Here is a 26385-nt window from a genome sequence, read left to right on the forward strand (position 1 = left end):
GCCTCTGGTGGTTTTGGCTATAGTTTTATGCCTTTTTTTTTTTTTCCTCCCCTCGTTTCGGCTCTTCGTTTTGCTGCCTTTACACCACATTTTCCATGCTCCTTTCCTCCCAAACAAGTGCCCTGCCCCTAATGACCTTCTCCCCATTGGTCCTAGGGAGCCCAGATGAAGATGGAGCTGGCCAGCCTGACGCCTCTGCAGGTACCCAAGATGTCCCTCCCCAAGAACAAGCAGGGAGAAGGTCTGGCCACGCACACGCTGTATCGCAAGACCAGCCAGCTCCTGGAAACCCTCTATCAGATGAGCGCCAACGCCAAGGTTGTAGACATGAAGCAGACCAAGTCAAGTAGGTCCTACACAAACCTTCCTTGGCTGAAGCACCTGGGGAGCGGGGGGTGGGGTGGGGTGGGCACAGGCAGCTGCAAGTCAGAGGGAGCTTGGCCCACAGTCTGTGAGCAAGCTCTGCATCTTCTCTCTGCCCTGGGGAGGGACTGGCACACACTTCCCGTCCGGCCAGCATCCAGAGCAGGGTTTGCTGCGGGGCAGAGCTCCTGCCTACCCGCTGAGGGCTGCCTGCGAGGGATCTGCTCTGCTCTGGTGGCAGTCATCCCACGTTGCTCGCACTGACCAGGCTTCCCTGTGCAGCAGGGAATGGCCTTGTGCCTGCAGGACATGGCTGTCCCCGTCCCCCTGGCTGCAGGCATCCATGTGTCTGTGGACAGTGTGGCACTGGTTCAGAGCACAGGGGCTGAAGCTGCTCCCTGGAGTCAGCATGGCTCAGCCTCTTCCCTGCAGCGCTGCTGGGTGAGCTGGGAGCCCCTCACTCCCCAAAACCTCCCACCATAACAAAGAACCTGAGGTGGGCGAGTGCTCTGCAGGCACTGTGCGCCCTGCAGCTGTGGCTGGCTGGCCCTCGAGCCCCGAGGGGGACACATTCCCTCTCCTCCGCCCTCTAAACCTCCCTCCCCTGTGTCGGCATTCGGATGAGCCGGTGCTGCTGTATGCCCAGCAGCAGGCTGTCAGGGCTGAGCGAGGTGGCCCCGCTGCTCCACGGTGGAGGTGTTCGGGGCAGAGAGCGCTGGATGGGTGCTGGTGCTGCCATTACACCCGCGCAGCCCTGCCCGTGCCTCGCCAGCCCGCAGGGCACCTGCCTCTCTCATCTCCTGCCATTTTCTGCAGCAAGGAGCTCATCAGCGCGGCTGCTGGAGCAGACGGCCCGCCTGTGCTCCCTCAAAAACAGCATCGACACTCTGAGGGTAAGGCAAGCCCCCCCACGCCAGCTGCAGGCTGCCTTCTGGCTGCTGCTGGGGCGGGAGGGTGGGTGTCCTGGTGGCCCCCCAGGCCCAGCTCTCCTGTCCCCCTGCGTCGTGGGGGGAACAAACTGGTACGTCTCAATATGAGCATCGTCACTGGTGTCCTATGGCACTTCCAGCTGTGACAGCGGGGCTGAGGTGCTGCCCCTTTCCCAAATGAAGTTGGGTTTGAGTCCCGGGGCTGTGGGGCGGTGAGGGGCTCGGCATGGCGGCAAGGGGTTCAGCACGGTAGTGAGGGGCTCAGTGGAGCAGCAAGGGACTTGGTGAGGAGGTGAGGGGCTCGGTGGGGTGGAGGGCCTGCGTTTGCCACAGCAGTAGCAGCCACGCAGTTTGGGGATGACCGTGCCATGCTCTTCCTGCCGCAGGATGACACGATGCGGGAGATGGTCCAGCAGCAGCTGGGCGCCAGCGTATCCACCAACTTCGGCATCTTCCCCTCCTCCTCCTTCCTGAAGGTGAGACCCCCTGGGCTGGGGCAAGAGCCTCCATGCCCCCCCCCCCCCCCGCCGCCCCAGTTTGCTCCGGGGTGGTACGTGGCGGTGGCTGGGGAGGGGGGGCCGCCCCCCCGGCTGTGCCCCCCCCCCTAAGGTCGCTGTGTCCTTGCAGGCCAAGCAGGAGAAGGAGGAGGGCATGGCCTACTACGGCAAAGTGACCTTCCCCTGCCCGCCGGGGCACAGCCAAGCGCACAGGCTGCTCCTCACCCCTGAGCTGCTCCACAAGCTGCGGGGACACTTCGCCTCCTAAGCCGGGCACGGCCCCCCGCCCCGCACAGACTGCGGCTCGTCGCACCCCTCCGCTGCCTCTCCCCTGCCGGCCCCGGCCGCTGCTCCTGCCCGGCAGCCGGAGCTGCTGAACCCCGGGGCGAGCCGGGCCCCCCCCCCGCCCCGCCGCTGTCAAGACACTACGGCCGCTGGGACCCCCCTACCGCCGCGGCGGGGCTGCACCGGGGGGGCCGGAGCCCTCCCACCACCCCCCCGCCCCGTGGGGCCGCTGCGGGCCGGGGGCTGCGACCCCCCAGCCGCGCGGCCCCCCCGGCACTCGCACTCTCGAATAAAGCTGCCCTGAAGCTGCCCGCGGCCCCGCGCCTTCCTGCGCCGGCACTGCGCCGGGGGGGATGGAGGGCAGGGGCAGGGGGATCCTGGGCGATGTAGAGACCGGGGGGGCGGTGGGTCCCACCACGTGTAGCCCCGCGGGAGGTCAGGGCGCGAAACGCGGGACAGGGGCGGAGCGCAGGACGCGCGCAGGCGGCCCCCGTTGGTCAGAGGAGCGGGAAGGGGCGGGAGGCCGAGGCATTGCCTGGGCCTGATTGGAAAAGGAGGCGAAAGGAGGTGGGACCGCGCCGTCCTGTACTTGATTGGCTGGCGGCGCCACCGTTACGGTAGCCTGCGCTGATTGGTGGGGCTTGCCGAGGTGCTGCCGTTGATTGGCCGCGGACGGGAGGGGCGGGTTTCCGGTGCGGCGGTGCCAGTTCCGGCGGCGGCGGTGGTGGAGGGATGGTGAGTGTCCGTGGGGCTGGGCCGCGCCGGCCCCATCCGCCCGCATCGGGCCGGGCCGGGGACCGGGAGGGCCGGAGATGGGCGTGCGGGGGACCGGAGCACGGCGGGGGCCGGGCTGGGGGTTCCTGTGCCAAGGCGGGGAGGGGGCGTGGGGCGGGGCGGGCCGGGAGCGGGACCAGCGCCAGCCCCGGTGACTGGTGCCGGTGCAGGTGCTGCTGCACGTGCTGTTCGAGCATGCCGCCGGTTACGCGCTGTTCGCCGTGCGGGAGGTGGAGGAGATCAGCCTGCTGCTGCCGCAGGTACGGGCCGCCCCGGTCCCCAGCGGGGGGGGGGGGGGCGCGATCGGGGGACGAGGGGCGGCTTTGTCCCGCCCGGGGTGAGGGTCGTGCCCTGGTGCTGCCGCCCGGGGGCCGGTCCCTGGGTGCTGCCCCCGTTCCCCGTGGCGGCGGGGTCTGACCGGCCGCCGCGCAGGTGGAGGAGAGCGTCCTTACCATCGGCAAGTTCCACAACGTGGTGAAGCTGGTGGCCTTCGCCCCCTTCAAGTCGGCGCAGAGCGCGCTGGAGAACATAAACGCCGTCTCCGAGGGTGAGCGGAGGGGGGGGGGGGCGGGCACCGGGACTCCCCGCGGGGAACGGCGCGGCCCCGCTGACCCGCCCCTCCCGCAGGGATCCTCCATGAGGACCTGCGGCTGCTGCTGGAGACCTCCATGCCGGCCAAGAAGAAGAAAGCACTGCTGGGGGTGGCCGATGCCAAGATCGGGGCTGCCATCCTGGAGGAGCTGGGCTACCAGTGCCAGACCGGGGGAGTGGTGGCCGAGATCCTGCGGGGTGAGTGCGGGGCGGAGACAGAGGGGACACCTCGGTGGGGTGAGTGTGGGGGCAGAGGGGACACCCCGGGTGGGGGGGGCGTGGGCAGTGACCGCTCGGTGCCCCCGCAGGGATCCGGCTGCACTTCCACGCACTGGTGAAGGGCCTGACCGCCCAGTCAGCCTCCAAGGCCCAACTGGGCCTTGGGCACAGCTACTCCCGGGCCAAGGTGAAATTCAACGTGAACCGCGTGGACAACATGATCATCCAGTCTATCAGCCTGCTGGACCAGCTGGACAAGGACATCAACACCTTCTCCATGCGCGTGCGGTGAGCGGGGCGGCAGGGGGCCGGGTTGGGGCACAGGCCCGTCTCCCCACGCTTACCACAGGCAGCTGCCCCTCCGGCTGCCTGTACAGGACGGGGAGGGAGAGCAGCGCCCCGAAGGCGGCCTGGCCTGGTCAGCAGTGCCATGGCTGGAGCCTGCCTGGGGGCCACACGCAGGACGAGGGGTGCGCGAGGGGTGGGCTGTGACACTGACGCTGTCCTGCAGGGAATGGTATGGGTACCACTTCCCCGAGCTGATCAAGATCGTCTCTGAGAACTACACGTACTGCCGGCTGGCCAAGTTCATCGGAAACCGCAAGGAGCTGAGCGAGGAGAGCCTGGAGGGACTGGAGGAGATCGTCATGGACAGCGCCAAGGCCCAGGCCATCCTGGAGGCCTCCCGCTCTTCCATGGGTGAGTGGGGATGGGCTGTGACGGCTCCGCTAACACTTCCTGGGGGGCTGAGCTGTGGCAGGAGGGGACCTGCCTGTCCTGGGAGGGGGCTTTGGCCACACAGTGGGCATTGCTCAGCCCCTGACTCATCTCTCCAGGGATGGACATCTCCCCGCTCGACCTTATCAACATCGAGAGCTTTTCCAGCCGTGTCATCTCGCTCTCAGAGTACCGCAAGGGCCTGCAGGAATATTTGCGCTCCAAGATGAGCCAGGTGGCTCCCAGCCTCTCAGCCCTCATCGGGGAGGTGGTGAGTGCGAGTGCCTGCGTCCCTGGGCTGCCCCGGGCCATGGAGATGATGTCTGAGTGAATCTGTCAATCCACTGAGTTGTGCTGCTGACACCTTTTACTGCTGATCCCTGTCCCGGGGGGCTGCACACAGCCTGGAGCTGTGCTCGTATGGGGGGGAGCAGCCGTAACACCCACCCTTTTCCTTCCCAGGTGGGCGCCCGCCTCATCTCCCATGCCGGCAGCCTGACAAACCTGGCCAAGTACCCAGCCTCGACGGTGCAGATCCTGGGGGCTGAGAAGGCCCTTTTCAGGTACCACTGCAGGGTGGTCGCGGTGATGGCAGGCCCCTGGGCCGCTGGCTGTGACGTGCTGGGCCTCTGCGGCCTCGCGCGCCTGTGAGCAGCCAGCCCCAGTCTGAGCGACCACCGTAGCTCTGTGTCTTGCTGGTGGGGCTGTGCCCCGGGCACCCCGCAGGTTAGCGGGGCAGGGGGGAGGTGGCTGTGCTGCCTGCGGGTGAGAGCCGGGGCTGCTGGTGGAGGAGGGCGGTGGGTGGCAGCTCCAGTCTGGGGGTGCCCTCGCCCCCAGGCACCCCCACACCACCCCAACCGCCACACCGGCTGCTTCCAGGGCTCTGAAGACACGAGGGAACACTCCCAAGTACGGGCTTATTTTCCACTCCACCTTCATCGGACGAGCAGCCGCCAAAAACAAGGGGCGCATCTCCCGCTACCTGGCCAACAAGTGCACCATCGCCTCTCGCATCGACTGTTTCTCAGGTGCCCGCAGGGCCGGGGCAGGCGGGGCAGCCAGGCAGCTCTGCCATGATGGGAATATTTTTCGTCAACAGCATCTCACAGTGTGAATGGTGACTCCTGTGGTCTGAGCAGAGCGTGGGGCAGGGGCATCGGGTGCTGGGGTGGGCAGGATGCTGGGTGCTGAGCCCCTCTCTCATCCCTGCAGAGGTTCCCACCAGTGTCTTTGGGGACAAGCTGCGGGAACAGGTGGAGGAGCGCTTGGCCTTCTATGAGACAGGGGAGCCGCCCCGCAAGAACCTGGAGGTGATGAAGGAGGCCGTGGTGGAGGTAAGGCTGCTGCTGGGGCCAGCCAGGCCCTGCTGTTGGACATGATGTCAAACTACCATCCTGACCCACCATGGAGGGAAAAGACTGATTTAATGAGGCTGATCCAACCAGTGCCGCAGGGTGGTGAGGGATCCTGGGCTGGGAACCTTCTGCAGCACTGAGGAGCTCTTGCTCTCCTTCCTCAGGCAAGTGAGGTGGTGGCTGAGGTCAAGAGGAAGCAGGAAAAGAAGGAGAAGAAGAAGAAAAAGCGAGAGAAGCGGCGGCTGGAGGCCTTGGCTGCAGCTGCAGAGGAGGCGGAGAACTCGCTGCAGACACAGGTGAAGGCCGGGGCGGGGCGGGGGGGGGGGGGGGGGCTGGGAGCCCCTGCGGAGGGAGAGCGATGGTCCTGCCTGTCCTGCAGCTGTGCAGGGTTTGTGGGGTGGGGCCCGGGCTCCCTGGGCCAGGCACAGCTCCTGCCAACTCTGAGCTTCCTTCAGGAGAACGACATCGAGCCCAAGAAGAAGAAAAAGAAGAAGAAGCAGCAGGAGGCCGAATCGGAGCATGAGGTGGAGGCTGTCTTGGAGCCAGAGGAGAATGGGCTGGAGGAAGAGGCCTTGCCCAAGAAGAAAAGGAAACTAACGGTAGAGGCTGACCAGGAGGAGGAAAAGAAGAAAAAGAAGAAGAAGAAGAAGAAGGGAGCCAGGGACTCGGAGGAGGATTAGGGGAGTGGAGCTGGAGCCAGGCCGTACTCCAGCAGTATGGACTCACAGACTGACGGGTCAGCTCAGCGTGGCCCCTTGTGGCCACCAGCATTTCATGGCAGCATAACACAACGGAACGACCACATCGAAGGCGTTTGGCGGCACCCCATGGTCTGGGTGAGTCCCTTTGCCCAGGCCAAGGTGCCAGCAGTCCCTGGGGCAGTGCTCTGGCATGCTGTGCCTATGCAGTGTTGCTTCCTTGTGGCCCCTTCCCGTGGGGTGGCTCAGGCTGCACGTGGCAGCTGTCACTGGGCCAATGCCCACAGCTTGCGTGGGGCAGAAACCCACCCCGTGTGACCGGACCTCAATAAAGGGCTGAGGTCATTGTTCATCCTCTTCTGACTTATTGTAGTGCTGCTCGTCCAATGGGCCCTGGCGTGGCTTCACCTCCCCTCACCCAGGTGGGAGGTGACGGTGCTGTTCCTGCACTTTCACACTGCCACAGCCATCCTTCGCGGGGGGGCAAGGAGGGAAGAGCTGGCGCAGCGAGTGTTCCGAGCCCTGTCATGCAGAGGCTACTTTTATTAGAGGGAAGCAATAAATTACCAGGTGGGCACGGCGGGAACAGGGAGGACGAGGCGAGGGGCCCTAGACATCCAGGGCAGCTATCACGGCTTGGGTGAAATCCATGGACGTGGCGTAGCCCCCCATGTCCGCCGTGCGCACCTGCAAGGAGAGGGGAGCGTTAGTGAGGAGGGAGGGGGGCCCCCACAGCGCACTGGGGAGCCGGCTGCTGTGCGCTGCGGACCAGGCTCCCTGAGGCTGTTGGCAGCTCCAGAAGTGTCCCTTCTGGAGCTGGGAGCGGGGCTGAAGGCACACTGCCCCGTGGCAGCACTGCAGTGGGCCTTGTCTCCAGTCCCAGCACCGGCCCCCTTGGCCCCACGGGAGTGACCCAGGAGATGAGGGGCGCTGGCAGTGGGCACCAGCCCCTCTGCCAGCAGCTGCTTCGAGGCAGGTTTTGAGGGGGGGGGGGGGGCGGGCGGGAGGCAGGAATTGCAGCAGCAGGATTTCCTGGCAGCTCCCCCCACCAGGGAGAGCCGCTTCCTGGGCTCACCCACCCCAGCAGGGTGGAGGGGATGGTGAGGGGCCAGCACTGGGGGTGCAGGACCGGTGCTGAGCCCTGCTCCCCCTGCCCTATACTCTGCCAGCCCAGCTTCTGGCCCTGGCACCCCCAGGTGCCCCCGAGACCTTGAGCCAACGCTGAGTCGTGCAGGGCCAGGTGGGGAACAGCACCTGTGTGGGCAGGGGTGAAGCATTGGACCCTTTTATTGCAAAGACAGATACACAGCGCCGCACTAAATACATGTCCCAGTCGCTCTCTCACGCACACACCTGCCAGGACAGAGCCCCCGTGGCCTGCCCCACAGCACCACTGGTCCCCAGCCCCACGGCTTGCCTGGCAGGGCAAGTGTTTGCCGCAGACAACGTCCTGCGCAGTTCACCAGGCCGCTCCAACACCCAGCTGCAGCTCGGCTCAGCCCTGCACTCCCCGGCCCTCAGAAACCAGCCACAAACCCGTGAAGGGGGCGACAACAGCGCCCCAAACTGCACACTGGGTCCCAGTGAGTGGGAGGTGACAAAGCCTTGTAGCCACCTCACCCTACACATGCGCTTGTGCCAGAAAACGCGCGCAGACCCTGCACGAGCAGCCGACTGCAGCCCTGTGGTCCCATTTATTGCTAATGCCGCTGTGGGCAGAAGGCTCCTACAGTGACCACGGTCCCCCCAGTCCCTGGGCGCTACCCACTGAGCTCGGGGCGCTGCCCATTCACCCCTCCCAAGTCACCCCAGCTGCCCTCCTCGCAGGGAGGCACAGCGGAGGCACCTGGCAAGCCCGACTGGGGCTGGTTACTGGGCTCTGGGCTGGGTGGGAGGGAGAACTGCCCTCCTCCTCCTCCCCCGGGGCACCAGGGGCCCCCCGGGACAGGCTGCACCAGGCAGGAGGGGGAGGGACGTGGCGCTGGGCTGTAAGCTACGGGAAGCTGCTGCAGGGCGCAGTGAGGTCCCCGACTGCGCAGGGCGAGCGGGGTTCCTAGGCACCATAGTGGGGGTGCAGGTTGTCAATCACAGACTTCACGAAGTCAGAAGTGGTGGAGTAACCGCCCAAGTCCCGTGTCCGAACCTAAAAATCCAACATAGGGAAGGGGAGAAACAAGGGAGAAACGTGATCGTGAACCAAGTGAAACAACTGCAAGAGGGGAGAGGACAGCAGAGCAGCTTCTCTCTAGGCACCCTGCCAGAGACCCCAGCGGGCAGCGTGTGAGCTGTCCCCCAGCCCTGCCGGACCGTCCCTAGTGTCCCTAGCCAGCAAGCACCGCTACAGGCAGCAGCAGCCCCCGAGACAGGTGCGGCGGCCTGGCTGCTCCCGAGTACAGCCACGTGGCATGAGCTGGAAAGAGGCGAGGAGGCCGGAGGCTCGCGCTGGTCCGTCAGGGAGAACACAGCGGCTTGCTACCACGAACACTCACAGCTACAGACAGGCGGCAAGCCCAGCTGCACAACACTCACTTTTCCGACTTTGATCACCTTCTTCACCGCATCCGAGATCAAGTTGGAGTGAAATTCCAAGCTGGTGAAAGAAAAGGAGCCGCGGTCAGTGCTTCATCAGCCCCCACGCCCGGCAGCGCTGCCCACCCCACCACACTCCCAGGTAAAAGGCACCTACTTGAGATGCCGCAGCATGTTGGCGGCCGAGAGCAGCATGGCAGTGGGATTGGCAATGTTCCTGCCCACAGCCTGCGCGAAGGGGTGGCGGGCGCCCTGCAGGAGGAAAAGCCACAGTGATGGACCATCTTCCTCACCCCTGCCCCCAGCAGCACCCCCCAGGAACCGGGGGTGTGCCAGTACAGCACAGCAGCCTCCGGGGAGCCGAGACACCTCACCATCTCGAACACTGCATACTCGGCGCTGTAGCTCTCCCCAGGAACCACGCCAGCGCCGCCCACCAAGCCAGCTGCCAGGTTATCAATGATGTTTCCATAGAGGTTCGGCATCACAAGGACATCGAACTGGTAGGGGTTCTGCACCAGCTGCATGGAGGGAACAGGAGGACATGAGGCCCTGCACATCCCACATGGCGGCAGGCAGATCGACAGCCTCCAGGACAGGCCGGGTCACAAAACCAGTGAGGTAGCAGAACCCACCGTGTCTGAAAACTTCCCCAAACTGCGCTTGAGTGAGAGGGGACCCTGCTGAAGCAGCTGGGGAACAACAGACCTATGCCACCTGGCAGGGTTTTGCAAGGCCAGATGAACCGTAGCTGCTGCCTTCAACCCCTGCAGCTCCAGCCCTCCCCTGCGGCAGAGCAGGGTGAAGGCTCCTGTCTTGCACAAGGAGCAAACCTCGGGCCAGGGGCCAGGGTGGCCACCTGGACCTGTCAAGCTGTCAGTGGCTTTTCAGGTTTCAGATCGTTACGGCTTGGCTCAGCAGGCCCCGCAGCAGCCGGAGGTGCAGAACAGGTCTGGGGGCAGGGGAACGGGATCCTCACCTGCATGCAGCAGTTGTCGATGATCATGGTGTCAAATTTGATCTTGGGGTACAGTTCTGCCACTTCTTCACAGCACTGCAGGAAGAGCCCATCGCCCAGTTTCCTGTGAGACAAGAAACACACCATAGGGTTGGCAGGACAGCAGTGAAATCGTTACAGCAGCAGGTAACCCAATAGCAACTGGTGTCCCTCCGCAGCAAGGCAGGGAGGTGCACCCCACACCACTGCACCCCCACAGCCACAGGCTGTGAAATCAGGGCCCAGGGGGAGCCACAAGGGATCAGCTTTTAGTGCCAGAGCTTCTCCCCTTCTCTGCTGACAGCCTCCAGGACGCAGCTGTTGGGCCTCAGCAAGGCTCATGCCAGAGACAAGACCATACAGAGGAAAAAGCCACTATTCCCAGGGAAAGCCCAGCCTCTCCGGAACCAGACCGGCACTGCTCTGCCTGGGATCAAAAGCGGAGAGCAACAAGGCCCCTGACGTGACAGCAGTCGCGTGCCTGACAGCCAGACAGCGCTCCCACCCTGCTCCTGTGGCACTCACATAATGTTGGCCTTGTGCACAGCTGTGACCTTAGAGCGCCCTTTTTTGGTGGCATAGTCAAAGGCAAACTTGGCAATGCGCTGCGACTTGGCCCGGGTGATGATCTTCAGGCATTCGATGACTCCCTTTGCGCTCTGGACAGGAAAGGGAGGGCAAGCAGCTGTCGTGGGCGCTGTGCAGCCCAGCACCCCGACCCACACCACGCCGACAGTCCTGGTACTTCGAGGCAGAGGTGAGGTGTCTTTGCCCGATGCTGGATCACCCTCATCAAGAGGTTCCTTACACCCATCTCTCTTTTTTCTGGCATTACCCCTCCTGTAGCCCACCACCACCCTCCTTGGGTCTGCGTGTATTCCTATCACTAAAAATTTTCCTAATTTCATCAGTGTCACTCAGTACATCACTGCTGCTCCAGCCACCTCCTCAGCAGTGCTGAAAGCTCCGGTACAGGAAGTGGGAGCGTGTCTCTGGCAGCAAGGAAAGCTACACATCCTGGGGCACACACTGTCCTTCGGCGAGGCCGGCAATGACCCCAAGCAGAGCAGCACGTGCTGGAGGGAGGCTCCCGTACCTCATGTTCCAGGGAGCTGTACTCCCCCTCCGTCTGCTCACGAATGATCACGAGGTCCAAGTTGTTGTGGCGTGTTTTATAGCCTGGTAAGCTCTTCACATGGACAACATTTGCAAACAAGTCCAACTTGCGCCTGCCAGAGAAGCAGCAGCAGAGTCAGCGCTTTGTTATGAGCTATTTCAGGGGCTGTGACTGTTCCCTACAAGTACTGGGAGAAACAGCTGGTGATGGTGCGAACACATGCCTGCCTCCCGAGACCCCCTCCCACAGCTATTGATCATTCTATTTGTCCATCCACTTTTCCCCTCAGGAACCTTGTTAATTTCCCATCTGACCTAGACTCGCTTCCTTCGGCCCCGGTTCGGTGGCAGACCACCACGACTGAGCACAGTATGTTTTTCCCAGCAACCAATGCGTTGGTGTCCAGCACGGGCAGCCGAGCAGGGGACCCAGCTCACCTGAGCCTCATATCGTAAGAAGCCAGCTCTCCCTTGTACTCCATGGGGGTGTGGATCTTGCCTGCAGGACAACGTTGAGCCAGAGTAAGAACACAGAGCGCACCAACAGCCACTAAGAGCATCGCCTGAACTCAAGCGAGAGGGCAGCAAGGGCTGGGACAGGGGTTGCTCCGACAGAGCCTTAGCCAAGTGCACAGACCCATTTCTTGCTACATGGGACCCTGACCAGGCCCTTCGCTTCTCTGGGCCGTACTAGATCTTGTTTGAAAAGCAGAAGCTAAATATAACCTCCCCTTTGGTTAAGTTCAGTAAGTACTTCAGTAATTTGCTGCTTAGCTTAAAGACAGCACATTTCCTGCTCCAGGAGCTAAGCACAGAAAATCCTGCCCTCTGAAAGCACCTAATGGTGTCTGAGATAAGGCAACGTTTCCTGCGGGCAGAGTGGAGAGCCCCTTCTTGCCAGACAGACAGCGCAAGTCCTTACCTATCAGGGCAACTTTACTTTCCTTCATAGAGTCAACCACCTGGTCCAGTTTTTCTTCTGACGCCATGTTCTGCACCTCGCTCAGGTGATGCTCATCGAAGACCACAGGCACGCTGGCAGCCTGCGTGAGAAAGGCAGACAGAGGTGCCCCGTCAGACCAGAGACCTGGCAGGGAAGTTACGCTGCACGTTACAGAGGGCTGCTGCCGACAGCGGGGCTTGGAGAGCTGGGACATGAAGCCTTAAACCAGCCGGGCTTGCTCAGCGAGAAGAGGGAACAGGGCTCATGAAACGCTGGACCTGGACCTCTGGGTCACTTCAGTTCCAACCAATGATGTTTTCTGTCACTTTTATCACCAGGACTCCCCTTCCTTACTGTAATTAGTTTCAGCTGCATAACCGACAACGTGGCAGACAACCCCACGCTTGCTGCCTTTGATGTGTTAGAAGACAGCAGGACCAACTACTGACTTCCTCCCCCGCCACACTCCCTGACGCTGCTGCCTGAGGGCAGGGCTCGTCACAGATCGGGAAGGAGGCCAGAAGGACATAAAGGGCTCCGAAGCTGGCCAGTGACAGCCCTGCAGCCATGTTCCCGACAGAAGCAGTGAGGACAGCCTGTGTCCTCCCTGTCACCAGCCCGGACAGCATCAGTGCTTGCTGCTGCCTCAGCAGAAGGAGAAGGACTGAGCAGGTGATAGACCCAGACCCTGCTGGCTCCAGGACACAGTCCCAGGCTGGAAACACTTTCACACTGAAGAATGAGACAGTTTGCAAGACTGCTGCTCAGGCTGAGGCTTTTTACGGAAAGGGTGAGATCCCAGGGTTTTCATGGACAGCCCTCTTTACACCGGAGGAGACAGACAGGTTGGTTCCGGAGGGTCTTTGGATCAGCAGCGTCTTTAACCAACTCTGCAGCTGCTGCTCCTCCCTCCTCCATCCACCCTGCCCCATCAAGGGGCAGGAACCCTTACCTTGAACACCTCCTTGACGGCGTGCATAAGCTCCGGGCCCACCCCATCTCCAGGCAGCATGGTGACCTGGAACATGCCCTCAGACTTCGCATTTTCTGACTGCGCAGAAAGCAAAGAAGAGTCAGACCTCCTGCTGCTGCACCCCAGAGCCTAATCCAGAGTGGACCCTGAACAGGCAAGCAGCGAACTAGAGGAAGGTTACTTACAACACGAAGAATATCTGCACCCGTAGCACAATTTTAAGTTAGAAACATTTACTGCAGTACTAACAGCGAGCTTTAACTTAAAGAGCTCCTGTTCCTGTGTTGTTATGAACAGACCGCACAGCAGAGACACCCAGTATCCTGTGATCCACTGGCAACCTAAAGACCTTTTCCTTATACGGTGTCTCCAGGTATGATCTCTCCCTCTGTACAGCACAAATCCTTCTTACTGGGTGCTAACAGCACAATCTGGTGTCACCAAGTTTCCCTCACTCCTACTTCATGTCCTCAGGATCTCCTCAGCTTTCCTGCGTGCATCTTGTCCTCCTGTTGTACTCACATAGTCTCACAGCTTTTTGTTGAGTGTGGGGTTTTTTTGGTCCTGAACAAAAAGCAGTGTCAAAGATAATTCTTAAGACATTCCACACACGATCCACCTCCAAATCAATGCTGCCTGCGTAGCTGCCTCCTATTCTTACCCAGTCCTTTCACTAATCCCCACCTTCTTTAGCCAGTAATTCCCTGTACAGAGCTGACCTCCAGACATGGGATTTCATAGAGCCAGCCTCAGGGACTAGACAGTCACAGTCAGAGACAAGAACTCCACTCAACAATTTAATCTGAAAACAGATGGAGTAAACAGGTATCAATGCCAATATGACTCCAGAAACGCATATGTATCAGTGACATGAAGTGTAGGCAAATGATGATCATGGAAAGGCACAATGAAAGACTAAGTGCGAAAAGAAAGATAAGATAATCTTTGCTTTTGATTTTTAACATCTCAGAATCTAAGTTCCAGGGCAGAAAACCTTGCCTACCGTTCAGCAACTAAATTTCAAGAAGCAGCAAAGCATCTGCAGAGGGAACCGTGACATAAGCTCAAGGTCAACAGAACAGTCTCAGTGCTGAGCCCTTCTCTTCCGATGTAAGATGTCATCGCTTATAGACAGGAACCAGACATCCTGCCAGGCTGAACGTAGCAATCACAATGTTAATTCGCTACCCGGCACTTGTGGTGTTCCTTCCTCCCTCAGTCCTACAGAAAACAACTCATCTCTGTGCCACAGCTCTTACTGACTCCTGACAGAGAACAAACAACACTTGTATGTGCTAAGCTAATACTTGCTTTTACGTTATTCAATTTCTAACAACTGTGTTATTTTCTGTATTATTTTTTATTAACTACTACAGACAGCTACACTAAATTCAGAATTAAATGACAAGGGCTTGATCAAAATAATTTTTGTTATTGCAATCAATGCCACGCTCTGGCTCGTGGTTTTTAACCAGAAGAACACTTGCCAGGGTAACACTGCCAGCAGCCCCCTGCATGCTGTGAGGCTACACCAGGGGTCAGAGGGCTGGGGAGGAACCTCCAGGGAGGAGGTAGCAAGGCCAGAGAATGTGCTGCTCCAGGAGCAAGAAAAGCTGCCTCTACCAGGCAGAGCTCACCCAGGAGCACTTCCAGTGTCCAGGGACCGCCGCTGCCCTGCTCCCCACAGCAGCTCCCTGCCCTGCAGTAAGTGCCAGGGCTGGCTGCAGTCAGGGTGGGCCCGAGGGGGACTCCTGCTCTCACCTTGGCCCGTGGGATCTGCTGGAGGGCAGCAGAGGCATGCAGGCTCCTCCACACACCGAGGCTCTGGGCACGCAGGAGACGCTGGGGCAGAGGCAGCAGGAGGGTGAGACCCCCCAGCATGGATGTGCCCCCCTCCCCTGCACAGCCCTCCCAGCCCAAACTAACACCCCCGGGCCCGGCCCGAACATCCCCCTGGCCAGGCCTTACACCGTCCAAGGCCAAGCCCCCCAACCGCGATCTGCATCGACCCCAGCCCAGCCCGAACCCTCCCCCCTCCAAGGCAGACCCCCCCTGCCCCGCCTGACCCCCACAGCTCGGACAGACCCCTCACCCCTGGAGCCTGGGCCTTTACCCCAGCCCAGACTGACCGCCCCCATGCAGGCCAAACCCTGACCCCCGGGCCCACACCCCCATCCAGCCTGACACACACCTCCGCCCCCCCGGCCCAGCCCGAGCCGTCACACCCCCAAGCCAGCCCCCCCAGCCCCCGCCCCGCCTCACCCCGGCTGCCGCCCGGCCCACGCTGAGCGCCGCCATCTCGCCGACCCACAATGCACCGCGGCTGCGGCACGGCGGAACGCGCGTGGGGCGGCCCACAATGCACCGCGGCTGCGGCACGGCAGGAAGCGCGTGGGGCGGGGCCGAGGCGACCCCTGCAGTATCCCCTGCGGCGCCCCCTGGCGGGGGGGCGGGGCATTGAAACCACAGGGCCCCCCTTGAGACCCCCCTCGAGGACAGCCAGGGACACCCCCCTCCAGCCCTCCCCAGGGCGTGCTCCGGGCCTCCATCACCCCACACCCCGGGCCCCCCCATGAATGCCCTGCAGCCCCCCCCCCATAGCCCCGCCCAGGGACCCCGGGAGCCCCTGTGCCCCCTCACCGCTGGGGGCAGGGGGGGGGGGCTGAGCAGGGGCGGGGGGGTTGCTGAGGGGGGCTGAGGGTGCCAAGCATTTCTCACCAGAGGCAGGACAGCGAGCTCTTCTCTTTATTGAACCAGGCAGGGGGCTGGGAGCCACCTGCCCGCAGCTGGGCGGAGGGCACCGGCACTGGGGGGGTCCCACCGCTGCGTTTTGCAGCCAGCGAGGAAGACCTCGGAGCAGCTGCAAGGGGGGGCGCTGCCAGGGTGCCCCCTGTGCCGGCCCAGAGCACAGACACCCTTCTGTCCCACCACCCTCGCCCCCACAGTGAGGGGGAGACGAGCCTGGGCTGGGGGCAAAGGGCTGGGGGCAAAGGGCTGGGAAGCCCGGAGTGGTTCAAGTGGCAGGACTGGGGGGACAGAGCCCCCCTGGAGTGCATGGTAGGCAAGAGGCCAGGGCAGGGCCCCCCGGGCTGGGGCTCACTTCTTCAGGAGCTGGGCTCGAGCCCGGTTCAGCTTCTCGGCCACGGCGGTGTCGGTGCTGGCAGTGCACTTGGACAGGACAAAATTCATCTCGGTCTCATTCTTGTGCTCAATGGCAGCGTCGGCCGCCTGGTCCAGGTCCCTGCAGCAGAGAAGGGCAGCTGGGGGGGCTGGGGGGCCAGGACAGGGAGCAGCAGCCCCAGCCCCCGTTCCCCCCTGTCCTACAGGCCCCAGCCGCAGCAAGGGCAGGCCCCTCCAGCAGCCTGCACTGACTGTGGAGGACGAGGGTCCAGGTGCCCCTCAGCATCACCCACATGCTCCTGCAGGGGGTCTCATCTACCCCCAGGGCCCCCAAGACCCCAGCACCGCTGCATGAGGAACCAGCTGCCCCTGTGGGCTCCGACCCTACCTCCTGCACCCCACGCTGTTCCCCCCGATGCCCCCAGGAGGGGGCCAAACCAACGCACCCCACCAGGACGAAGGCTTTGACACGCTGCTCGGGGGTCACGCGGGGCGCATACTTCTTGGCCTCGTAGCGGTTGTGGTGCTTCACCGAGATCTCCACAAAGGGCTGGGGAGGAGAGGAGCCCAGTGGGAGGCCGGTGGGGCTGGCTGCTGGCCCCCCCAGCCCCCCACCTTCAGCCCTTGCTCCACACAGTGTGCTCCTGCCGCCCCACAGCACGGCCCCACAGCTGCCCACCGGGCAGGGCTGGCCCCACTCCCACGGGGAAAGCTCTTACCAGGTACCCAATGGGCGACTTCTTGCTCTTGGAGAACTTCTCCATCTCCTCCCAGTCCCCACGGTTGGCCAGGGCGCTGATCTTCAGCCACCAGTACCTGGGGACACAGATCAAGCTAGCTCCTCCCGCTGCCTGCCCCCCGCAGCCCCCCGACTGCCACCCCACAGCTGCCACCTGGAGAAGCCCTCCCTGGGACCCACCTCTTGTCGGGGATCTTGAACTCGCGGTAGAGCTGCTCGGCTCGCTTGTGGTGGCCGTCCAGGATGAGGTTGGAGACAGTGTCATGGAGCGAGAGGTCGAGATAGGGCTTGTCAAAGTCCTCCTGGAGGTGCCGCTGGAGCCGCAAGAGCTTGATCTGATCCTCTGTGGCCTGGGGAGCAAAGCACCAGCCTGAAGGGGCCCTTGCCCCAGCAAGCGATGGCAGCAGCCCACCCAGCCTCAGCCACAGAGCAAGGCAGGGGGAGCAGCAATGTCCCACTGAGCAGAGGTGACCCAGCCGCAGCCTCGTGCCCACCGGCAGCACCCCACGGCATCTCCCCAGCCCTGGCCAAGCTCACCTTGGCAGCGAACTCATTTTTGGCTTTGTAGTACTCGTCCAGGGCATTCTGCAGAGCTCCCACTCGCCCTTCAATGCGCTGGAGACAGAGAGCACAACCGCTTCAGCCCCTGCCAGCACGGACGCCACACTGCGGGGATCGGGCAGCACCCCCAGAGCGCCCCAGGTGAGGTGCGAGGGGTGTCTGGTGCCGAGACACAGCCAAGGCAAGGCTCCATTTCTGCGATGCTTCGCTTGACCCCCAGAGATGGGCAGAGGGCTGCATCCTGCCTCGCTCTGAGTGGGATCCCGACCTCCCAGCACAGGCAGGGCTAGCACAGAGCCCCGAGGTACGAGCTGGGGAGCCCCTTTCCCATGGCCTGAGCATGTGGAGGGGGAAAACCCCTCTGGCTGGTGCTGAGCTGCATAGGGCAGAGGCAGCTACCAGGCGTGAAATTCCCCCTGCCCCTTCCCCAGCGCGCTGGCTCTCCCAGGCCATGCAGCTCCCTGGGCAAGGAGTCGGCAGCCCAGAGCCCACCAGCCCTTCCTCCCTGCCCCCACCGCCGGGCACGGACCTTCTCCGAGTAGCTGGAGTGGACGTGGAAGTTACCAAGCTCCTGGTGATTGTCGTCCTGGTTATACAGGTCCTTCAGCGTCTCCCGCTCCTGGTGCTTGCAAAACTGGGGAGCAACAAGCGGGTCTCAGGGCATGCGGGGACAGGGAGCTGCACCCCTCCACCACAGCATGGCTGCCGGGAGCCAGGCGTGCGGCCGCAGCCCCTACCTGGCGGTACAGGCTCAGGGCCACCGGCTGGTTCTGCAGCGTCATGAAGAAGGTGCCACGATTCAGCTCGTTCTTCAGGTGGAGCACGACAGCGTAGACTGGGGCAGACAGCACAGTTCAGGAGAGAGGGACGGGTCCTTGACCCCCACATGGCCAGCCCTGGGGGACGAGGGGACGTCCCAAGCCCCACGCTGAGGGTCAGCACTTCCCCACAGGGCTCAAGCAGCTCCCGCCACCCTCATTCCACAGGGCACAAAACTACGAATGGGCTCCCCCAGACCGCAAAACCCTCCCCCCTCCTCTGCCCAGCCCCGGCCCTCACCCAGGTCAGTGTCCCCACTCTCAATGGCTTTGCTGAGGGCCAGCTTGCTCCGCTTCATCTTCAGCAGCAGTGGGACCTGCTCCCCGGAGCGTGGCTCATACTCCAGCAGCTGCAGGCAGCAGAGTGGTTGTCAGTGCACGGCCACCAGGCGTGACCCCCCCCGGCTCACCCACGCTACAGCCCCAGCCAAGAGACCTTGATGGCAAGCTCTGTCCTGCCGCAGTCATAAGCCCGGGCAGCAATCTCAGAGTAGGAGATGCCCGGTGTGTCACCCAGCTTCTGGTTGATGGCATGGGCCACCTCCTCATCAGACTTGTCCTTCTGCTGCACCTGGCAGGGTGTGAGCGGAGAGGTCTCTGCACAGCCCCAGATGGGCAGAGCCCCCAACGCTGCCTCCTTACCTTGTAGCAGGCCCAGTGGGCCAGGATGCGGCTGACACCCTGGATCTCCGAGAGGCGCAGGTACTCGCAGATTCTGATGGCCAGGGGGTAGAGCCGCCGCAGGACCAGCCTGGTGCGGCACACAGTGGGTCAATGGTGTGGCCCCACACGTGTCCGAGGAGCCGAGCAGCTCAGCCCCTGGCCAGGGAGACTGGGACCACAGGGACGGGGACCACAACATGGCCAGACACTGCCTCAGCCCAGGCTACCTGGGGACAGGGCTGTCGTGCCCAACTCGTGGGGACCCTTACCTGTCCAACAGGACCTCAACAGTGAGCCGCTTGTATCTGTGGGGCAGTCAAGGGACATCCGGGACTGCAAAACCCCACAGAGCACAGGCAACGCATGCCAAGCACCTGCCTCCATCCTGGCAGCATCCCTGCCTGACACACTACGGCCAGCCCTGGCACATAGAGCCATAGGGCCAGCTCGGCTCGGCCAGCACCGCAGACCGGCTCTGCGGGGTGCGATGAGTGTAGAGGTGTCAGCTACAGACCCTCGTCATGGGGCGTGGGGCACAGCTGGTGCCTGAACCCACAGCACCAGCAGCTAAGCAGCTCTGCAGCTCTCCCCACCTTGTCTCGCTCCACCTGTGAGGTGGCCACCCCAGCAGAGCCCAGAGCCCCAGGCAGCATTGATCCTGCCTAGGCCAGATCCTGCACCTGGCCCAGCATCATCCCTCGTGCGCTGTCCCACAAAGGATACTGGGTGAAGGTGAGGGGGATGCCGATCTGGTAGTCCCGGATGGCGTTGAGCACCCGCAGGTCCTGGCACATGCGCACGAAGCTCTCCGGGGGGAACTTGTCGATGAAGCACTTCCCAAAGGACGCTGCCTGTGGGAAGAGGTGTGCGATGCTGGGGCTGCACCGGCCACAGCATGACTGCCAGCTGGGAGGAAGATGGCTTCAGCTGCAGCCAAAGCCTCCCTCTGCCTCGCTCACCCTCAGCAGCGACTTCTGGGTGTCTGGCTCATGCTCGTAGCCGGCTGCCTCAATGCACTGGCTCACCGCCTCCGGGAGCAGCTTCTGGTCCTTGATCTCCCGCAAGTACTCGTCTGCCTTCTGGCTCTCCTTCTGCAGGGAGCACAGCAAGGTACTCAACGGTCAGGGTGAGCCCCAGGAGCCCCAGCACCCCTGGGATCAGGGGCCAAGGGAGCCCTGCCCTGGCACCTTGGCCCCGGCAGGGACCTCCGGAATCTCCCCCTTCCCCTCACTGCGGGATAACGCTGGCAGCAGTTTGCATCAGAGCCACCCCAACCTCCCCAGGGGTGGGCAGGACCCAGAGCAGGGCAGCGGGCCGTACCTCATACTCCTTCTGTGCCTCCAGCAGAAGTGCTCCCGGGGCCATGGAGGCAATCTTGAAGATCTCCTGGCTGGCCTCTGCAGAGATGGAAGGAAAAAAGAATATGTGAGAGGCTGCCCCAGCCCAGGCACGTCACCTGCGCCTGTTGCAGCCTGCTCCCCCACCATCCCTGCCCAGCTCTGGGACTCCAGGAGAGCCCGTGCCAGCACTGTCCTTCATCAGAGCGGGAGCATGGCCACCGTCGGCTAAGAAGCCAGGCAGAGCTGTGACTGTAGCCCCCAGTAAACACCAATCCAAGGGTCCAAGAGACGGAGGCAGGGGCAGCTGCCAGGACCCACGCATTCCCAAGGAGCTATTCCACCCCACAGCCATGGCAGCTCCCAGGCAGCTCCGCTCTGGAAAAGCAAGGAGGGCAGCAGTGCGGGAGGCAAGGAACAGGCATGCCAAGCTGTGCCAGGCCTCAGCTCAAAGTGTGGGGGCTGTGGCAGCGGGAGGAGTGGGAGCAGCCCTGCCTCAGGACACAGAGCTGGCAAAGGAGGGGACCAGAACAGGCACAGTGCTGGGAAAGCAGGAGCCCTGGGCCAGGTGATGGGCTGGGTTCAGAGCCCTGCGCTCAGTGGCTGGTGGGACTCAGGGCACAGCTCTACTCTGCTGTGGGGGGTCTCACCACCCCTCGAGTCTCCAGAAAGAACTGGGTGGGCTGGACCCACACACATAGAGCTGGACACAGTGACAGGCCACAGCCTGGGCGCTGGAGAGACCTGCCCACCCAGACGCAGGGGGTCCCACACAGCCTCGCCACCCAACACCATCTCACCTGGGATCTCGTGCAGGAACTCATGGGAGGTGCGAGACAAGATCCGGACCCCATCCAGCTCAGGCACCAGGTAGGAGTCCTCATCCAGGACAAATCTGTGCTCCTTGCTAAGGGCTCGCAGGAAGAAAGCAGCTCTGGATACAGCCCAGCCCCAGCAATGCCACAGAGGAACCTCCTGGAGCCCACATCCCCATGAGGCTGTGGCTTGTGACCTCCCTTTTCCACGGAGAGTCAGCAGGGTGTGGGCTCAGCACTTTGGAGAGACAGGAATCCCCCCAGCCACAGCAGCCCTCCTGGAATTGGGACTGGATCTTGGCAGGGCCAGTGCTCCCAGCCACAGGGGCTTTGGTGGCTCCCAGCACCAGAGGGGAGCAGGATCCCCTTGGCAGGGAGGGTCCGAGAAGGGGGACAAGGGCCAGGGGGACAGACAGGAGGAGGTTTTGCTGCTGTACCATACCGGGCTGGACAGGGGAAATCACAGCAGAACTACACAGAGAACAGTCAGCCTCCTCTGACCACCCTGGGGCCACTGACACCGAGGGGGCTTCCAGGGATACCAGGGTCCATGACAGCCAGTGGTGGCCCAAGGAGGGCCTGCGGCAGCCTGCAGTTTGGGCTGGCCTTTGGAAACGACACTGGTGTCCCTCTTCCCCAAAGGATACTGGATGCACTCCGTGGAGTTGCCCACCACCATCAGCTGCCGGTCCCAGGTCACGACCACAGCACGCTGCCGGCTCCGGGGACGCATGCACCTGCCAGGGAGCCCCAGCCCCGTTGCAGCCCTCCATGCATGGAACGGAGATGCACGAGGGTCCTGCTCATCCCAGCGAGCAGCAAGGTGGCCGCAGAGCCGAGAAGACCCTGGCAAAGGCTCAAGGTACTGGCAGAGGGCAGGTCTGCAGGACCAGGGGCAGGGAGACCACTCACCAAACCATCTGCTTGGGTGGAGATCGGACACTGCTGTGGAACTCGCAGAGCTTCTCCTGCAGCAGGAAAGAGCTGGGTCAGGGGGTCGGTGGCATCGTGTGGGCTGCAGAGATGGGTGGCACTGCATGCGCACCAGGGCCACGTGCTGAGGGGAGCTGCCAGGGTTGAGAAGCACAGCCCAAGCTGTAACGGACACCGGGAGCATGGGTGCTGTGCCGTGAGCAGGTCCCATGGGAGCACCCAGCCCGTCTCTGGCCCTGGGGGCAGCCAGGGCTGCAGCCGACACAGCTGAAGGACAGGGATGCTGCATGAGCACTTAAACCAAGTGTGAGAAACATTCCTCCGCTGCTGCGGCACACGGCATGCCTGCACATAGAGAAAGCAGCTGCTTATGCTCAACTGAGACCCAGTAAGTGAACGAAGGCGAAAGAAGAAGGATCGGTCTCAGAGGGCACAGAAGGCAACCAGCACATCACCAGCACACAACGCAGGGAAATTTGCAGGGGAGGACCATGACTTACAAGCAAGGCCCCTACGCTGAAGCGACCACACCAGCAGTGCTGATAAGGCTGGGGCTGCCCAGAAAATGGTACTGGGACCAGCAACCAGCAGGGAAACAATAATTTGTGGTGGGCTGTTTATCTGGGGGGAGTTCAGACAGGGAAAGGGACACGCAATGCCAGCAAAAAGGTGGGTCCAGAAACAGAAAAAGTGGGGAGTCAGGTCTAAAATCAGGTGAAGAACAGAAAAGGGTGGATGTCCTGAGAGCAGACACCTGCAGACAGCAGCGAGGCCGACCTGCAGCCCTGAATCCATGGGGAACCCCAGGGAACCTGTGCAGACACCCTACACTGCTGGATCTGTCTGCCAGACACGGAGCAGAGGGGTGGGCTGACACCCTGATGCCCCATCACGGGGAGGGGAGGGAGAGACTCACCTTCAGTGTGGCTAGCCCCATCCAGATGTAGCCCGTGTCGGTGAAGAGTGCCAGGCAGCGGTAGTTGAAGGACACAGCCATCTGCAGATAGGCGCCAGCAGAGGGGCTCATGCCAGGGGGGGTCTGGTACGGGGAAAGGGTGAGGGTTACACCCTGGAGGGCATGCTCCAGGGACACAAATGTGCCACACGCCAGGCCAGCACCGACGGCGCTGCGTAAGGGGCTGAGGGCTGGTCAGAGCTGGGATGTCCCCTCCCACCCTGCGCCTGCTCAACCCTCACTCCTTTGCCCCTGGCCAGGATGGGGCCAGATGTCCCTGCTGTACATGCCTGCCTGCAGGACAGCAGGAGGAAGGACCTACCCGTGTGTGCTGGTGGCAGGAGAGCATCCCACGGGACAGCAGGGGACAGGGGAAGGACCTGACAGTGCGCACGGGGGGCTGCAGACCACCCTGCTCCCTGCAGACACCCGCCAGGGCTCACTCACCACCACGGAGCAGGAGGTGTTATCCAGGAGGTAGAGGTCCTGTCCAACCGCCAGCAAGACGATGGTGACTCTATCCTGGGACAGCACGGCCCAGCAAGAAGGCGGCTTCTGCAGACCTGCCAGGCACCAGCGTCAGGTCCCCACGCCCAGCCAGAGCTGGGGGCAATGGGGACGGGACGCACCGGGAACCTCGGGCATCCTGCGCAGCTTCAGGTCATCAATGTTGGTGGTCAGGGAGAAGCGGTGTGCGCCGGTGAGGATGGCCACACCAGTGCCGTACTCGGTGTGGAAGACCTTTGCCTCCAGCACGCGGTTCTGCAGCACCTCCTGTGTCATGGAGAGAGTGGTGGGCTCGGACTGGGGCTCAGCACCACACTGCCGCTGCTCCAGGAGCAAAAGCACCCTGGGGGTGAGCGAGCCCAGCCTGGGGCTGCACTGCTGGTACTTGTCCCAGCTCAGACAGGCCTCGCTCCTGCAGCAACGAGGGAATCGTTCTGGTCCCAGGGGCCATGGGCATGGTTGCCAGCCTGTTCCTGAGGGCAGGCAGCCCTGCAGGGAGGCTGAGAGAGCCCCAGGCTCCCCACTGTACCCTGTGGGGCTGGGGGAGCACTTGGCAAGGCCTCGCAGCAATCATTTCTCTGTCACACAAACCCAACCCTGGGCATCCCTTGAGCTCCCCGGCCTGCCACACTCACATTGCCCATGCTGAAGTGGCGCATGAACTCGCAGAAGAGGTTGTAGATGAGAACGGTGCCATCCTCCTGGATGCACAGCAGGTCCTCACTGGCTGTCCAGCCCAGCTGCACCAGCTGGCCGCTCTTCCACTGCGGGCAGGACACATGTGAGTGCATCATGGGGCTGCTCAGCTCCCAGCCAGCCCAGCCCCACAGACCTCTCCTCCAGGAGGCATACATGAAGCCAACGGCCACCATTGGGCATCTGGAGGTCTGATGCCCCTGGCTGCCCTGGCTCTGCAGGGCCCTGCAGTCGCAGCAGCTTTCCCTGTTCCTCCATGTCTCACTGCCCTGCGGCCGCCACAGCCCCAGACATCAGGGAAGGGATGCTCCTCCTGCAGCACCAATGCTGCAGCTCCCTTTCCCACCCTCTTAGATGACATCCAGAGGTACCTTGATCCCACAGTTCTTCCAGGGCTAGGCAGCCTTCTTCCCCCTACAGCTTCCCCTACTTTCCCCTTGAGCACACCACCACTTCTAAGCGTTTTTTCCAAAGCTTTCAGGGGGCTGCAGAGCTGCACGGAGCCATTGCCCCAGAGAACACAGCATGCCCGAGGACATGTGCCCGCCCAGAGAGACCAGAGGAGCTGCCCAAGGGCACACAAGGCAGTGGCACAGGCAGAGGCAGCTGCTGGCCTCACAACCGAGTGATTCACCTACAACACCCAGCCCGTAACCCAGCCACACAGCGCTGCACCCTCTCGGTGGTACCACCAAGCCTTTCCACAGCCCTCCTGCCCACAGACTTATTGCTGCGAGGGGCAGAGAGCTGCAGCCCCTGGTGTCCCCCTAGGTGGTGGCCAGGGCTCCCTGGCAGGTCACAGCAGCACCCAAGGCACCGCTCCAAGGGGGGGGACAGCGACCCCACACCAGCTCACCGGCATGCTGGCCAGGAGAAGCCCCGAGGCAGAGTAGATCTCCAGCAGTGGGCGGGCGCTGGGGGATTTCTCCTTGCGGGTGTTGTTCTTCAGCAGAGCTGTGGGTGGGATGGGACAGCCTGCCTGAACCACGGCCCCTCCGACATCGCGGCCGGGAGGTCAGGGCAGCCCCGGCACGGAGTCCCAGGGGCCAGGGCCTGGCCCTACCTATGGGTCCTCCATACGGGGCGGCCGCCACCATGCAGTCCCGCAGGTCCTCCTTCAGGCTCCACTCCATGGTGTACAGCTCGAACTTGCTGTGGGCAACGGATAGACAGACGGGCGGATGGATGGACAGGTGGCAGACGCAAGGACGGGGGGACTGGGGATGGTGCCCACCCCCCAGCCAGCCCCAAGACCAGTGGCTGTACCAGGACACCCCAAGCAGCCCCAGGACCCCTCTGGCCGGTCCCAGCGTCCACAAGCAGCCCTGAGACCCCCTGAGCAGCCCCGGGATCCCCCTGGCCAGCCCCATGGTCCATGAGACCCCCTGAGCAGCCCCAGGACCCCCCTTGGCTGGCCCCAGGGACCATGAGCAGCCCTGCAACCCCTGAGCCGCTCTGGGACCCACCCCAGCCAACCCCAAAGTCCACAAGACCCCCCGAACACCCCCAGAACGCCCCCGGCCAGCCCCAGGGCCCACAAGCAGCCCTGAGACCCCCTGAGCAGCCCCAGGACCCCCTCAGTCGGCCCCAAGGTCCATGGGACCCCCCCCAACCAGCCCCGGGACCCCCCAAACTATCCCCAGGGTCCATAAGCAGTCCTGAGACCCCCAAGCAGCTCTGGGACCGCCCCAGCCGGCCCCAGGGCCCACAGGCAGCCTTAGGACACCCCCCGCCAGCAGCCCCGGGACCCCCGCGGCCGGCCCCAGGGCTGGGGAGGGGCCGCCTCCGGCCGGTGCCGGGCCCAAGCCGCCCCCGCCGCCCCTCACCGGTAGAAGGCCTCCTCGCCCAGCGGGTTCCAGTTGGCCGTGTAACAGTCCATGGTGCCGGGCCGAGCTGAACCGGGCGCTGTCGGTGGCACAGCCTCTGCCTGCGCTTCCGCCCGCCGCGCCCCGCCCCGCCCCGCGACGCCCCGCCCCGCCCCGCGACGCCCCGCCCCGCGACGCCGCCGCTGTGGCCGCCATCTTAAGTGAGGGCATGGGGAGCGTGAAAGGGAATCGCCATCATCGTGGGTGAGGTCACGGCGGATCGGCGCCGTCGCCATCTTGAGTGAGGGCACGGCCTCCCTCCCGCTCCCGGGCCCCACGGGGTCCCCTGTCACCATCCCTGAATGACAGACACACACACACACCCCGCCAGCATCTCGGGGGTCCCTGGTGTCCCCTGTCCCCAGCACTGGGGGTCCTCGTACCCTGGGA

At 63.1% G+C, this 26385-nt stretch overlaps 4 protein-coding genes and 2 non-coding genes across 18 annotated transcripts in view; 4 read left to right on the forward strand and 2 right to left on the reverse strand.

Annotated features, from left to right (window-relative positions):
* Window positions 1–2383, forward strand: part of DCTN1 (dynactin subunit 1) — an 84221-nt gene extending 81838 nt beyond the window's left edge. For all 10 annotated transcript variants that reach the window (XM_040589845.1, XM_040589893.1, XM_040589854.1 and 7 more), the window contains 4 exons: window positions 157–346; window positions 1180–1256; window positions 1679–1768; window positions 1920–2383. In XM_040589845.1, the coding sequence (XP_040445779.1) occupies window positions 157–346; window positions 1180–1256; window positions 1679–1768; window positions 1920–2057 (495 nt within the window). In that variant the 3' untranslated portion in view covers window positions 2058–2383. The remainder of the gene's footprint in view (window positions 1–156; window positions 347–1179; window positions 1257–1678; window positions 1769–1919) is intronic.
* Window positions 2384–2714: 331 nt separating this feature from the next.
* Window positions 2715–6780, forward strand: NOP56 (NOP56 ribonucleoprotein). The gene is made up of 12 exons (XM_040589998.1): window positions 2715–2809; window positions 3019–3108; window positions 3281–3395; window positions 3476–3637; window positions 3748–3946; window positions 4170–4357; window positions 4495–4646; window positions 4838–4938; window positions 5255–5403; window positions 5588–5709; window positions 5895–6026; window positions 6186–6780. The coding sequence occupies exons 1-12, from the start codon at window positions 2807–2809 to the stop codon at window positions 6408–6410; spliced, it is 1638 nt and encodes a 545-aa protein (XP_040445932.1). The 5' UTR covers window positions 2715–2806; the 3' UTR covers window positions 6411–6780.
* On the forward strand, window positions 5444–5514 carry LOC121082793. Its single transcript, XR_005826123.1, has one exon. It is a non-coding gene; the product is annotated as a small nucleolar RNA SNORD56 (small nucleolar RNA).
* Window positions 5746–5814, forward strand: LOC121082792. The gene has a single exon (XR_005826122.1). It is a non-coding gene; the product is annotated as a small nucleolar RNA SNORD57 (small nucleolar RNA).
* Window positions 6781–6956: 176 nt separating the features above from the next.
* IDH3B (isocitrate dehydrogenase (NAD(+)) 3 non-catalytic subunit beta) lies at window positions 6957–15373 on the reverse strand. 3 transcript variants are annotated; one of them, XM_040589975.1, is made up of 12 exons: window positions 15249–15373; window positions 14748–14828; window positions 12966–13064; window positions 11993–12113; window positions 11509–11569; window positions 11051–11183; window positions 10480–10613; window positions 9937–10039; window positions 9332–9478; window positions 9115–9209; window positions 8958–9018; window positions 6957–7115 (listed from the first exon to the last, which is right to left on the reverse strand). In XM_040589975.1, exons 1-12 carry the CDS (start codon window positions 15282–15284, stop codon window positions 7038–7040), a joined length of 1149 nt encoding a protein of 382 aa, XP_040445909.1. In that variant the 5' UTR covers window positions 15285–15373; the 3' UTR covers window positions 6957–7037. The 3 variants fall into 3 exon arrangements, with proteins under 3 accessions (XP_040445909.1, XP_040445899.1, XP_040445918.1); XM_040589965.1 differs by having other exon boundaries at window positions 6957–8571; XM_040589984.1 differs by lacking the exons at window positions 14748–14828; window positions 15249–15373 and adding an exon at window positions 13172–13787 and having other exon boundaries at window positions 6957–8571.
* A 344-nt stretch (window positions 15374–15717) lies between these two features.
* Window positions 15718–26080, reverse strand: VPS16 (VPS16 core subunit of CORVET and HOPS complexes). Of its 2 annotated transcripts, none has more exons than XM_040590021.1 (24): window positions 25957–26080; window positions 25194–25282; window positions 24987–25084; window positions 24070–24198; window positions 23557–23701; window positions 23375–23490; window positions 22889–23011; window positions 21952–22007; window positions 21687–21776; window positions 21025–21119; window positions 20208–20284; window positions 19847–19978; window positions 19611–19738; window positions 19157–19192; window positions 18867–18975; window positions 18661–18789; window positions 18466–18574; window positions 18144–18241; window positions 17936–18040; window positions 17383–17460; window positions 17026–17195; window positions 16826–16922; window positions 16553–16656; window positions 15718–16227 (listed from the first exon to the last, which is right to left on the reverse strand). In XM_040590021.1, exons 1-24 carry the CDS (start codon window positions 26007–26009, stop codon window positions 16083–16085), a joined length of 2511 nt encoding a protein of 836 aa, XP_040445955.1. In that variant the 5' UTR covers window positions 26010–26080; the 3' UTR covers window positions 15718–16082. The 2 variants fall into 2 exon arrangements, with proteins under 2 accessions (XP_040445955.1, XP_040445944.1); XM_040590010.1 differs by having other exon boundaries at window positions 18661–18795.
* Window positions 26081–26385: the final 305 nt, after the last annotated feature.

Source organism: Falco naumanni, chromosome 1, assembly GCF_017639655.2.
Source record: "Falco naumanni isolate bFalNau1 chromosome 1, bFalNau1.pat, whole genome shotgun sequence".
NCBI lineage: Eukaryota > Metazoa > Chordata > Aves > Falconiformes > Falconidae > Falco > Falco naumanni.

What these genes read in the sequence shown, in the direction of transcription:
- NOP56 (XM_040589998.1), top strand. An exon ending in ACCTTCTCCATGCGCGTGCG is followed by an intron (nt 3,947 to 4,169) that starts GTGAGCGGGGCG and finishes GCTGTCCTGCAG; the next exon opens with GGAATGGTATGGGTACCACT. An exon ending in CAGCCCTCATCGGGGAGGTG is followed by an intron (nt 4,647 to 4,837) that starts GTGAGTGCGAGT and finishes TTTCCTTCCCAG; the next exon opens with GTGGGCGCCCGCCTCATCTC.
- IDH3B (XM_040589965.1), bottom strand. Translation starts at nt 15,284, where the DNA reads ATGGCGGCGCTCAGCGTGGGCCGGGCGGCAGCCGGG. An exon ending in TGGGCCGGGCGGCAGCCGGG is followed by an intron (nt 14,829 to 15,248) that starts GTGAGGCGGGGC and finishes CCTCTGCCCCAG; the next exon opens with CGTCTCCTGCGTGCCCAGAG. An exon ending in AACATGCTGCGGCATCTCAA is followed by an intron (nt 9,019 to 9,114) that starts GTAGGTGCCTTT and finishes TTCTTTCACCAG; the next exon opens with CTTGGAATTTCACTCCAACT.
- VPS16 (XM_040590010.1), bottom strand. Translation starts at nt 26,009, where the DNA reads ATGGACTGTTACACGGCCAACTGGAACCCGCTGGGCGAGGAGGCCTTC. An exon ending in CCACCCAAGCAGATGGTTTG is followed by an intron (nt 21,777 to 21,951) that starts GTGAGTGGTCTC and finishes GCTCCCTGGCAG; the next exon opens with GTGCATGCGTCCCCGGAGCC. An exon ending in CCCAGAAGTCGCTGCTGAGG is followed by an intron (nt 19,739 to 19,846) that starts GTGAGCGAGGCA and finishes CTCTTCCCACAG; the next exon opens with GCAGCGTCCTTTGGGAAGTG.